This window comes from Cynara cardunculus (genome assembly GCF_001531365.2).
Source record: "Cynara cardunculus var. scolymus isolate 2C chromosome LG 10, CcrdV1, whole genome shotgun sequence".
Classification (NCBI taxonomy): Eukaryota; Viridiplantae; Streptophyta; class Magnoliopsida; order Asterales; family Asteraceae; genus Cynara; species Cynara cardunculus.
Genome location: NC_037537.1, coordinates 28,828,455 through 28,841,290, shown reverse-complemented (window position 1 = coordinate 28,841,290; position 12,836 = coordinate 28,828,455). Strand labels below are relative to the sequence as shown.

Here is a 12,836-nt window from a genome sequence, read left to right as displayed (position 1 = left end):
TGAATATCCACTATTTGGGAACTCTCCACATCCTTTTTCTCCTTAATGCTGATTTATTACCTCAAATGTGGAATGTTGGTATATAGGAATTTTACTTCTCTGTAAGGTTATATTTGTACTCTCTCATCTTTTAAACTTCGGAAGTCTGTTGTTTTTCAACTTCTAGATGCATTGAACTTGTTTATGATCTTCAGGACTTCTCCTTTCAGTTCATACACTTATGTAGGGTTCACTTACTAATGCCCCAGGTTGTGTCTCCTGAGTTCACTTTTTATGATAGCAGCAAATCATCCATTGATGGTTCCTTCCATGCTGAAAAGCTTCTTCGTGCAAGAATGGATTTGAGCTTCATGTAAGATTGCTTTTTGTTGAACTGAAGTTTCTTCTACGCATTAATTCTCATACTGTCTCATGTAGTTTCGACTTATGCCTTGTTCGAGGCTTGGCTTTCATGGAAAGACGCCTAGATATTCAGTCATGCGTTTTCACCATGTATACTTATATGTTTATTTACCGACCAGCCTAAGGCCTAAACTAAGTCATATGTTTCCCAAGTACTAATAATCTGAATTTGATAGCAGCAGTAGTAAAACACAGAGAGGACATGATTAAAAGGTTGATGTGCCTGGTTGCATTTCTAATTATGACCAATTTCATTCCAAACTACAACTCTTATGGTCTTTAACCAAGTGAAGTGACAAAGGAAGAAGTAGAAGGATGATGATCATTGATGAATAAGAAAAATAAGATGACTGCTGCAAGCAATTTGTAAACACATACGTAGTTTGAGGAGGTGAGAGGATGCCATTAGAACAAGTAATGAAGCGGTATAACCACAGGTGCTGTAATAGTGTAATCTTATTCTGTTTGGATCTTTTTGTTATTTATTTTTGACAACCACCACCATCCTCAAGTATGCTTAAAGTAGAACCAATAGAATTTTGTAAAGTGGTGCAAGCCAAAAACAAGTGTCTGAACAAGAGGGGAACCCTGTTCGTTATGTGAAGTGATTTTTGTCTTCAACGTACTCCATTTTAGACCAATTCTAACATCATCATCTTTGATTAAAAGTTGTTTCTTTTTGTCTTTATCATCTTCATTTGACCTCTCATATTATTGCCCACACATATTACCTATAATTCTAGTTGTGAAATTAGAAATGGGCTGCAACAAACAAACCTCCCTCGCTCTTTCTCTGTCTGAGCTCCCTTTACTTGCTATGCTCCCCAGTGTAGGCCTACCATGATAACTCAAGGAAGGACTTCGGAAAATAAGAATCTTTGATACTTACCCATATCATCTTTAGAATATCTAACAACAATAGAAAACTGTGCAGTAAAACTGGGAACAGTTAGCCAGAACATGTACATGGAATTGCCCTATAGATTATACTGAATTGCGAAGTTAGTTCTATATTTCATATTTTCTAGCAATTCTTGCATCAATTGTTATCTAGGCTTTAGAAAAACTTTCATTCTAATGAAGCGAGATTTTTATTTTTGGTTAAAACCAACACCTTTAAAAATATAAGGAGATGAAATTTGTTACGAATATGATACCAACTTCATCTATTTCTGTTGCTTGTTATAAACTGTAATGTAGTTATCAAACTTTGATAAGCAAAGTTTTGAATTCCTGTCAGTTTTCATATCTAGGCGCTAGCCTTGGAGTAATATGTAAAGGTAACTCCTTACAGCCAGAAAGTCACTTGTTTAAGTCCCAGAGGCAAGTGCTCTTTTTCAAAAGAGAAGGGGAAGACTGCATCCAACGGTTTCCCTCCCTAACCCACAAAGCTGAGAAGCCTTGGTGCAATGACAATGCACTTTTTATGAAATTTTGAAATTTAGGACAACCCATTTTGACCACACAAGTGGAAGTAAATATCCCCTTTCTTCAATGAAAGACGTATCTAGATCATGTGTGCCTCATCTAATTTGTCCGATGCCTTTTCTGTTCTTAATAGGTTTGCATCCAAAGAAAATGATACATGGATTCGAGCTCTTCTCAAAGATCTAACTGTTGAGGCTGGTTCTGGTCTTAGAATTCTTGATCCAGTGGATATCTCCGGGGGATATACTTCTGTAAAGGATAAGACAAATATATCTTTGATTTGTACTGATATATTTGTCCATTTATCTTTGAGTGCCATTTCCCTTATTCTTAATCTACAAAGTCAGTTAGTTGCAGCAATACGGTTCCAGAATGCTGATCCCTTGTCGCCTTGCACCAACTATGATCAAGTTTGGGTGTCTCCAAAAGGTGTCCCCACACACTACTCTATTTTTGGGCTTTTCTGGCCTGCGACCCATTTGTTGTTTATTTGCATTTGATTTCTCATTTGGACTACATCGTAACAAGAATGCACAATTAATATCTTGCGCAGCAAAGGGCCATCATAATGCAATTACATTTTGGAGACCTAGAGCACCCTCCAATTATGTCATTTTGGGAGATTGTGTGACTTCCAGGTATATAACAGTTTAATGTTTAAGTAGGTTTTCTTTCCAACTGTTTAGTTGTGTTATAAATATTTGATGATCATGCAATTAGATGTGGGAATCTGAGGCTAGTGTGGATACGAAGAATAGGGGTTAAGGGAGGGGAGAGTTCTATGATAGGTGGAGAGATGTGTATTGCTTACATTTTATATGCTGCTTGTGCCTTTTTCTTTTCGTTTTCTTTCTGCTGCTTATTTAAACTAATCTTGGTCTTTTCTTTTCGTTCACATTTTTGCAAAAGTCGGGGGTTTTCGAGGAAACAGCCGCCCTACATTTTGAGGAAGAGGATAGGTGCACGTACATCCCACCTCCTAGACCCTACTTTCGAGTGGGATATATTGGCTTCGTTTGGTTTGGTTTTAGGTGTTTGTATGGAAGTTACAGACCCTACTTTCGAGTGGGATATACTGGCTTCGTTTGGTTTGGTTTGGTTTTAGGTGGTTGTGTATGGAAGTCAATTAGTAAAGCAGGTGGGCCGTGGTAGGAAAGTACAAGTGGCTAGTGCATTAATACAAGTAGGTGGAACAGGGTTATTATGTCGGTTAGTAGTTTTGTTAAGTATATATAAAGGGTAGTAGGAGAGGAGGTGTTGATCAGTTTTGTAATTCATTTTGGGCATATCGTAAGCATTCGATTGAAAGTGCAAATACATTTCAAATTTACTCATGGTCCGGTGTTCGTCAGTTAGTATCAGAGCAGTATTAATTCTTTGAAGATCACTCGAACCATGGCATCCCATCTGGCCGAACTCGAAGGAAGTTTAGGTACGGTTCAGTTAGAGTTCAGCTTTTAGAAAGAAGATGGGCAAACTGTAATGGATGGTCTAGAGAGTCATGTGGTCAGGTAGACATGCACCATTCATTACCACCAGGTACACCTGATCAGATTCATAGCCTACTATTCCTAAATTAGCTACCTTTGACAAGGTTTATTTTTCTGTTTGAATGGATCTCTTCCTTTGTTAGTCGTCCTCCCTTGGGTTCTATTAACCGCCATGTCTTGTTTACCTATTTGTCTCCTAGCCATATTACCTTATTCTACATCAAACAATATCATATTTTTATGAGCTTATTTTTATTGAACCAAGTGAAACGTAGGTGCCATTTGGTTGACCTTCCAAGGTCTTTGTGTATTGTATGTGGGTGTGCATCTTAAAATTGAATCTTTAATGGTTATGTACGACAATAGAAGCTTGTGTTATTGTCAAAGGGTAATTGTATACCTATTGTGTTGATTTTGTGGAGACCTTTAGTCCCTTAGCCTAAAGGGCTCGAGTTATTATTTTGATTGCTCCACCAGAATGTGAAGAACGTAGTTTCTTTTTTCAGTATGTATTCTTGAGGATGAGGTTTGTATTCATCACCATTGGGTTTTAGGTGGAGGGGATCTCGAAGGTCTGCCGTCTGAGGTCTTTGTATAATGTGTAATTAAGTACATACAGTCTTTTTTTGTCTTGTTCTTAGGCAGTTTGCATGATTTGGACTGCCAATGATTGCTCTTCGTTCTTTAGGAGTTGATATGATAGAAGGATCGTTCTTGTGGTCTAGGTCGATGATGTTATGATTGCAACTGATGATTGGGGATACTGCTGTAAAGTTATTTGTTCAGCAGGAATGGCAAATGAATGATCTTGATAATCTCATACAGTTACAAGGCATTGAGTTGATTTAGATATGCCTTTTTTTGTCTAAGGAAGTACGATCATCGTGTATCAGTTGGAGATATAGATTCTTCCATGGCTCATAATTTGAAGCTCTAACCAGTAACCACATTATGGGAGCTTATAAATGACCTACGGAGATACAAAGATTACTAGGGAAACTGAACTATCTCACAGTGATGAGGCTTAATAACATTAATGCCTTACTCTATTACTAGTCATTGGGATGTTACAGAGGTATCTAAAAGTTGCACCTGGTTAATTTATTCTTTACATGTCAAGGACTTTGTTGCTAGTACATCGGCTGTCTGTATAGTTGGATATCAGCTACTGTGTATTGTGGGAAGTGTAGGGAACAGCACATTGTTTCATAGCCTAGCGAGATGAAATAATGGTCCCATATAAAATTATTATATACGGACGGGCTTCTATATGTGTGTGTGTGTGTGTGTTATTTTCTTGTGGTGACATGATCATTTTGTTTTTGTAACAGTTTTTCTAAGAACACTCACATTCCATGCACTAGAGTTATCACATTCAAGTTCTTTCATGACCATATAATTTGATGGGTTAATATGGGTAAAACTTTTAATGTTCAAATAACAATTAAGGTGAAGCAGGAACCGCGAGTTACATTTATGTACTATCAGTGCCAATATTGGCATATTGAATGAATTGTTTGTAAATTATCGGATTTGACTACCCCTTGATATATACTTATTATGTTCTCAGTTCGTACCTTGATATATCACTGCCACATTCATTTTATTTGCATCATATATGTTTCTTGTTAATTGGTGATTGTTTGTGCCAACTGTATGGTCACAAGTGCTTGATTGTTGTAACTCGGTTTTGAACTTATTTTGTTTTCAATATGATTGAGTTTAGGCCCATTCCTCCTACGCAAGCTGTTATGGCCGTGAGTAATACATATGGGCGTGTACGGAAGCCTCTTGGCTTCAAGCTTGTTGGCTTATTCTCTAGTATCCAGCAATCAGAAAGAGTAGAAGATGCTAATTGTGACTGTTCTCTCTGGACACCTATTGCCCCCCCAGGATATCTGGCTTTAGGGTGTGTCGCACATATTGGTAACCAACCACCACCTAATCATACTGTATACTGCATAAGGGCTGACCTTGCAACATCCACAGCATATTCAGCATGCATGTTCAGTGCTTCTTCAAATAACACATATCCATCAGGATTTAGCATTTGGAGACTGGACAATTTTCTTGGATCGTTTTATGCTAATCCTTCTGTTAGCTGTCCATCACAGGACATATGCTATGATCTCAGCCATCTTCTTCTTTTGAACTCTAGTTGGCGTCGTATGTCTGCAAGAGAATCCAGGTCTGATGTAAATGTTGATCGCAGCAGTACAGACCAACAAAGCAGTAACCAGGGTACAAGTTCGTCAGGGTGGGATGTTCTCAGATCAATTTCAAAAGCTAGTTGTTACATGTCAACTCCAAATTTTGTGAGGATCTGGTGGGACAAGGGTTCTGATGCCCGTAGACCAGTCTCCGTATGGCGTCCTGTATCACGCCCTGGTTTTAAGGTTTTAGGCGACTGCATAACGGAAGGGTTAGTCTTACAGATCCTGATTATTTTCTGACAATCTTAGTTGCTCCTAAAAGTGTTTCTTATGCATCTTTAATCACCTTTGCAGTTTGGAGCCACCAGCCTTGGGAATAATATTCAAGGCTGACAACCCTGACATCTCTGCACACCCCGTCCAGTTCACTAAAGTTGCTCATATCATTATCAAAGGCCTGGACGATGCCTTTTTCTGGTTTCCAATCGCACCCCCAGGTTATACTTCTATGGGATGCATAGTTACTCGAATAGATGAGATGCCAAAATCGAATTTGGTTTGCTGTCCAAGGACGGAACTTGTTAGCCAAGCTACTATTCTTGAGATGCCAATATCAAAATATTCAAGTTCAAAAGCATCTCAATGCTGGAGTATCTGGAAAGTGGATAATCAGGTCAGCACTTATTTGTTGAAATTGTAGTTTAGATGGACATGGGAATCTTGTTCTTCAATATTTATATGGGTAATTAAATTTTAATATGATGGTTTTGTGTCTAACATAGTTGTTTATATTAACATTGCCTTTACGGAAAATAGATTTTGGTGGAAGGCTTATTACAAGTGTGTCTCATGCCATTTTCTTTGGCTAATTCTAGGCTTGCACCTTCCTTGCACGCCCGGATCTGAAGAAGCCTTCCAGCCGACTGGCCTTCACTATTGGTGATTCTGTTAAACCAAAGACACGCGACAATATTATGGCGGAAATAAAATTAAGATGCTTTTCTGTAACTATTATTGACAGCTTGGGTGGAATGGTATCCTGCTCACTCATATTTTTCTCATTGATCAATAAAAATTTATGTATTCTTACTCTCACATTGTGTACTTGTGTCTTGGATTCTTTCAGATGACACCATTCTTTGACGTTACCATCACAAACATTAAACTTGCAACTCATGGTGGAATGGACTCTATGAATGCTGTGCTGATATCTTCGATTGCTGCATCAACTTTTAACACACAGTTAGACTCATGGGAACCACTGGTGGAGCCATTTGATGGAATATTAAAGTATGACCTTACATACAATGTCTTGGAGTTTATTGTTTATTTATTTATTTATTTATTCGTAATTGGCAACCTACTGCTTGCCCTTTCATTTACTTCCATTTCCCTTTTGAAGATTTGAGACATATGATACCAATGAGCAATCGCAATCAAGACTTGGAAAAAAAGCTCGGATTGCAGCTACAAGTATCCTTAACATAAATATTAGTGCTGCAAGTATTGATACTCTTGCGGAAACCATCATTTCTTGGAGAAGACTGAGAGAACTCGAACAAAAGGCAATCAAATCAGATGAGGTCTATCGGAGTCGAATATATCATCTTCAACCATTTGTGGCAGTTCAATTATTAAATTATGTTTGCGTCTTTTCTCTGTGAATACTTGGCAGGAAACTAGCAGTCATAATGTTGGTGAAGAGGGTTCGGTTTTGGACGTGGACGATTTCCAGACTGTGATCATAGAGAACAGACTTGGATGTGACATTTACGTGAAGCAGTATGAGCAAAATGAGCAAAATGAGCAAAGTTCTAGTACAGTTAAACTTCTGGAGTATGAAGATAGTGCTTCCGTGTGGATTCCACCTTCAAGGTACTCGGATCGATTAAATTCTGTTGAAGATTCGAGGGAGGGGCGATGTTATATTGCAGTGCAGATAATTGAAGCCAAGGTTGTGTTATTTACATCAGTGCATTATTGATCATGACATATGTCCAGACATGGCTGCTGATACTTAAAATTTCTTTTCTCAAAAGGATCTACCAATTGTTGATGATGGAAATAGTCATAGTTTCTTCTGTGCACTCCGGCTTGTTGTTGATAGTCAGGAAGCAAGTCAGCAGAGGCTGTTCCCTCAGAGTGCAAGGACCAGATGCGTGAAGCCCTTGATTTCCAAAGCTAATGATCTTGGCAGTGCTAGATGGAATGAACTTTTTATTTTTGAAGTTCCTCGGAAGGTATTTTACAACACTCATACACACATTCTTTAGCTAAAAAGAGCCAACCATCTGTAGAAGACAGATTTACTAACTTGCACATGATACACGATACACCATACACCTGACATTTATAGTTGGTCTTTACCATCTCCATACCATATGCTTCTTGATAGTAGTTGATTACTGCAAGATTAAGCCTTCAGTTGTGAAATCAGAATTCAATCAAACACAAATGCACACACCAGATTTACGTGGTTCGAAACCAATAATCAAAACAATTGCTGCTCTACTCCATGGTAGCCACTTTTGTTTTTCTTTCTTCCTTTCTCTTTGAGTTTACAGAACTCTCGCTTCTGTCAATGTACAGAAATTCTCTCCCAAACTAAACCCTGTCCTCCTATGTATGGGATTACAAGTCGTTGATATTATTCTCTAACTGTAAACACTACCGTCCTACTTATACAAATGACTAACTGTCATTTTCCTTAGTTCACCTAGCTGTGATATTAGCTAACCACACAACTAACTAATGCGAGTTGATGCCATTAGCTGACTTTAACTGTCTTTACTTGTCCACGCTGATCTATCCCAGCGGTAGAGTTGTGGGTGTAATCACCGCCCATTACCGGTTGGGATGCATGCTCAATTTACCTCCCCAATGATGTCTATGGGACTGGAGCGGTGTATTATTTTAATATATTCAAAGGAAACATTGTTGCCGATGACACTGTGGTTTGCCAATGACATGGTTGCCGATGACACTAATGTCTTTGACGATGCACATCAGATAGTTGAACTCTCCAACACATTAAGGGGTACCACTCCCTACAAGAGACTTTGCTAATTTAAAGGAAAAATAGGCTGAAAGTCGGCATTAATTCAAATGTTGTCTGAACATTTTTTGGCGGAGAAAAGATTTTGCAAATCCTTATAACACCATTAACAAGTAAAATTGTCTATGTTTGCAAAGTCATAATATATGTTTCGAATGGTTTTTGGCTTTATTCGACAATGAAGGTCATCTAGGTATATTAGGATGAAAGCTCATAAAAATTTCTTACAATTGACTTATTACTTCTTAAACATTTCAGAGTTATTCTTGGATTCATCATGATTGGTGATTAACTTTCAGGTTTTGATAATACGGATAGAATATTTGTTGGATGTTGTGGTTATTTTTGTTGTCTTTTGACCTACTTATGTAATGTTCTGCATTTGGAACAAAAAAGTATCATAACAGCTGACCATTGTACTCCATACCAAACTGTATTTGTATATCCATTCCCTTTACAGGATTGAATCGCAATCCAGGTTGTATTGGTTATGCCACTTCCCTTGAAACCAGATCAATCAAGAAGTTTCTTCCCCCTTGTTTTGATAGCCATAGAACCCATCTTTTTATGTGTATAATGTTCATATTCGGCAAATGCAATGCAAACTCATACACCCTCACTTTTGGTGAGGTTTGAACCCGTGACCTCCAGGGTGGCCAAGTTCTATTATCATGCTCAAGCACCTCACTCCAGTGTGCAATCGCTTGCATTCGGAGATACAAATAAAGCCACCCCGATTTGCTGATATGTCAAATTGCATTAACATAGTGACTGAACAACAATTACAAATTAGACCAGGGCCTGTAACATATATCTTTCAATTTAACACCCATATTAAGATATCACATTCCAGGAAACTTTAGGAGGCACACAGATGTGTTCTCCCGCATGTAGAGTGGCAGGTTTTCTATCTTGACGGCTTTTATGGGGTTACCAAAGTTGGAATATTGGATTTATTTTCAAATTTTATACTGCATTCTTTTACTTGGATTTAAAAATATAGATTGAAGTCATAATTGCATACGTAATGTCAGCTTGTGTTTCTTTTTCACTTGATACCTGCCCTGTTGTTTATAATGCTAGATCTTTCGCAGAAAAAATTGTGTATGATCCTAGCAAATATATTATTTTCTGTATTGTTGCAGGGGTTGGCTAGGTTGGAGGTTGAGGTGACTAATCTTGCAGCAAAAGCAGGAAAAGGTAATTTAAAATTTCAAACGAGTAATTCAGTGTTTCTATTGTCTTCCAGCTACATTGAATACTGTTATTATGCCATTATTGACCAATTCTTCCGATACACTGAATATTGTTAATGTACATCATTAATGACCAAGGGAATGATGCTTTCAGACCTTTCCTTCTATTCAATTGAACCAATGTAAGTCAGTAGCATCTGTAAGTAGAATAAACATTTACAGGTTTTCTGTGAGGTACTTGATACGGTATGTTTTCTGGTATCTGTAAGATTATATGATATCTAAAACTAAGCTTTAATGTTATTGCAAAGTGATTCATGATTCCAACTCACAGACCAAATAACATCTTTGTAAATTCATGTGTATGCACAAGCTGATCTAAGTTTGTGTTGGGATCAGGTGAAGTTGTGGGTGCTTCGACAATCTCTGTTGGACATGGTGCGAATCCCTTAAGAAAAGTGGCTTCAGCTAGAATGTTGCAACATGCAACTGATGGTCAGAAAAATGTCACACACCTGCTAACGAGGAGGGTTAGTAATTTTGTCATTTTCATGCTTTTTTCTTGTTCAATAAAAGACGATATTACATAATTTTATAATGTATTTTTCTTGTATGTCTTGATATATTATAATTTGCAATTTTTGATGTTATTACTTTAGGGTCAACAAAAGAATGATGATTTGCTTTTTCAAGGATGTCTTGTAGCTTCTACGGCCTATTTTGAAATGAAAACAATTTCAAACCTCCAAAGTAGTTTGGAGGAGGAGAAAGATGTTGATAATGATGTGGGGTTTTGGGTGGGACTTGGCCCTGAAGGTGTGTGGGAGAGTTTTAGATCATTCCTTCCACTGTCGGTGATCACTAGAAAGATGGATAATGATTTTATTGCCATGGAGGTAGTCATGAAAGATGGAAAGAAACATGCAATTTTGAGGGGTCTTGCAACCATCGCAAATGATTTAAATGTTAAGTTAGATATAAACGTCTGTTCTGCTTCTAGGAGTCAAGATCCATCTGCTGATGAAGTTGGTGGTAATATTGTCGTAGAAGAGATCTTTGAGAACCAGAAACATAGTTCCATTTTAGGTTGGGGTATCAGGAGGCCTAGTTTCCGTGGGAATGATCCAGGGCGTTGGAGCAACAGAAATTTTTCATATTCAACTAATGTAAGTGGTCGATAATTCTTATCGTGACTTTTATCTATGTTGAACTAATTTGGTAAATATTCTCTGCTTTAACAGGATTTCTATGAACCACCACTTCCACCTGGATGGACATGGACGTCAGCTTGGATGATTGATAAATCGGATTCTGTAGATGTGGATGGATGGGCATATGCACGTGACTATCAGAGTCTATTATGGCCTCCAACTCCTCAAAATGCCTCAAAGTCGTCTCAAGACAATATACGCCGTAGACGCTGGATCCGTACAAGGCAAAAAGATACTGAGCAAGAGACAGCAAATACTGGTTCTGTTATCCGTGTCTTAGAACCTGGTTGTTCTGTTGTCTTGCCATGGCGATCTTTGTCCAAGGATTCTGATAGTTGCTTACAAATTCGCCCATCTGCTGGACATCTTCAGGGGATGTACACTTGGGGATCCCCCGTTGGCTTAGTTACCAGCCCTGGTGGGACAAAGGACCATTCTTCAAATGATCAGGGACAGCACTCTAGGGAAAATTCAGTGAAACAAGGAAAAAAAATGCTGAATTCTTCATTCAAGTTAAATCGGCTTGAAAAGATTGATACACTTTGGTGTTGCTCTACAACTGAAGGTAAGCAATTTTGGCTCAGTGTCGGTGCAGATGCATCAGTTCTCCAGACAGAGCTCAATGCCCCTGTTTATGATTGGAAAATATCCGTCAATGCTCCTTTGAAGTTGGAAAACCGACTTCCTTGTCCAGCACAGTTTACTATCTGGGAAAAGTTGAACAATGGAAATGCATCTGAAAGGCAGCGTGGCATTTTATCATCACGTAGTATTGAGCCAATTTATTATGCTGATGTCCGCAATCCTATTTATCTTTCGTTGTCGCTACAAGGTGGATGGATGTTGGAAAAGGTATGTCATCAATTGTGATCATTCCAAATTTTTATTCTAATTCAGAAATGTTTTCTTCTCTCTCTCTCTCTCTTGTCACTCACTCTCTTCTTTAAAAGCAGGATCCTGTTCCTGTATTGGATCTTTCATCTAATATTCATGCTTCCTCATTTTGGATGATCCATCAGCAAAAGAAAAGGTTTGTAGTACCTGTATACTTACTCGTTCTTGATTGTGTGTTTTTCACTTTAGGAGATCGACTCATTGGTAACAATAAATCTACATATCTTTGATCCAAGTAGCAAGAAATCTGAATGAGGTTTTTTAGGCTGATCATTTCGCTTCTTGGGCATGTCAATGACCATGATAACATAAAATGGAAGAGAGTTCCCATATGCAACTACCCATTCCCATATAAATGTCCCATTTTTTCTCCAATTAATTACTTTACTTTCTCTGTTCTAACCTTACTCAAAGCATCTATAGGGTTTTCTTCTGCTTCCCCAAAGCTGTCACTTTCTTGGGAACATGAGCACATTTTATGTCTCAACTTTAATTGTTGCAATAAATCCGAAATACTTACTATAACAATAACTCTGGATATAGCATATAATGTCATCTACTGTAAAAGAAATTCGATTGTGTAGCAAGTGCACGTGCACTCTTTCCCTATTCTTCTTTCCTTTTCTCTGGGTGGATAGGGGTAGCAATTGCTTGAGGAAGTTTTTTCTTGAGGATGATGTTCGAGTCACATCCAGGAACTGAAAATTGGAAATGCTTGGTACTAGTGTCTCCTCGACTCATCTTTATATCATCTATATGGATCCACCCATTACAGTCCTCCATATCTTCTTTTAAAGCAAAACTTTTGAGTTATTTGATGTGAGTTCCGTGTTGGTAGTTGGTTCTAGTATTACTAATTGCATATTTAATTTAAAGTTGGTCTCTGCAAGATTTGTGAATGTTAGAAGAGTGAACCATTCTGAGAGCATTCTATTTGTTCAACTCATAGTTAGCTATAAGCAAGACAATAAATTGAGGTCTATTATGTTTGTGATATTGCCTATACA

At 37.9% G+C, this 12,836-nt stretch overlaps 1 protein-coding gene across 14 annotated transcripts in view; it reads left to right on the top strand.

The window, feature by feature from the left end:
* LOC112519038 overlaps nt 1-12,836 on the top strand; it is a 58,801-nt gene that overhangs the window by 38,188 nt on the left and 7,777 nt on the right. For 11 of the 14 annotated variants that reach the window (XM_025126955.1, XM_025126953.1, XM_025126957.1 and 8 more), the window contains 15 exons: nt 249-352; nt 1,964-2,259; nt 2,384-2,468; nt 5,047-5,742; nt 5,828-6,146; nt 6,349-6,507; nt 6,600-6,763; nt 6,876-7,056; nt 7,149-7,427; nt 7,513-7,713; nt 9,674-9,728; nt 10,124-10,254; nt 10,384-10,890; nt 10,966-11,787; nt 11,886-11,965. In XM_025126955.1, the coding sequence (XP_024982723.1) occupies nt 249-352; nt 1,964-2,259; nt 2,384-2,468; nt 5,047-5,742; nt 5,828-6,146; nt 6,349-6,507; nt 6,600-6,763; nt 6,876-7,056; nt 7,149-7,427; nt 7,513-7,713; nt 9,674-9,728; nt 10,124-10,254; nt 10,384-10,890; nt 10,966-11,787; nt 11,886-11,965 (4,079 nt within the window). The remainder of the gene's footprint in view (nt 1-248; nt 353-1,963; nt 2,260-2,383; nt 2,469-5,046; nt 5,743-5,827; nt 6,147-6,348; nt 6,508-6,599; nt 6,764-6,875; nt 7,057-7,148; nt 7,428-7,512; nt 7,714-9,673; nt 9,729-10,123; nt 10,255-10,383; nt 10,891-10,965; nt 11,788-11,885; nt 11,966-12,836) is intronic. The other 3 variants (XM_025126965.1, XM_025126952.1, XM_025126962.1) reach the window with 2 other exon arrangements.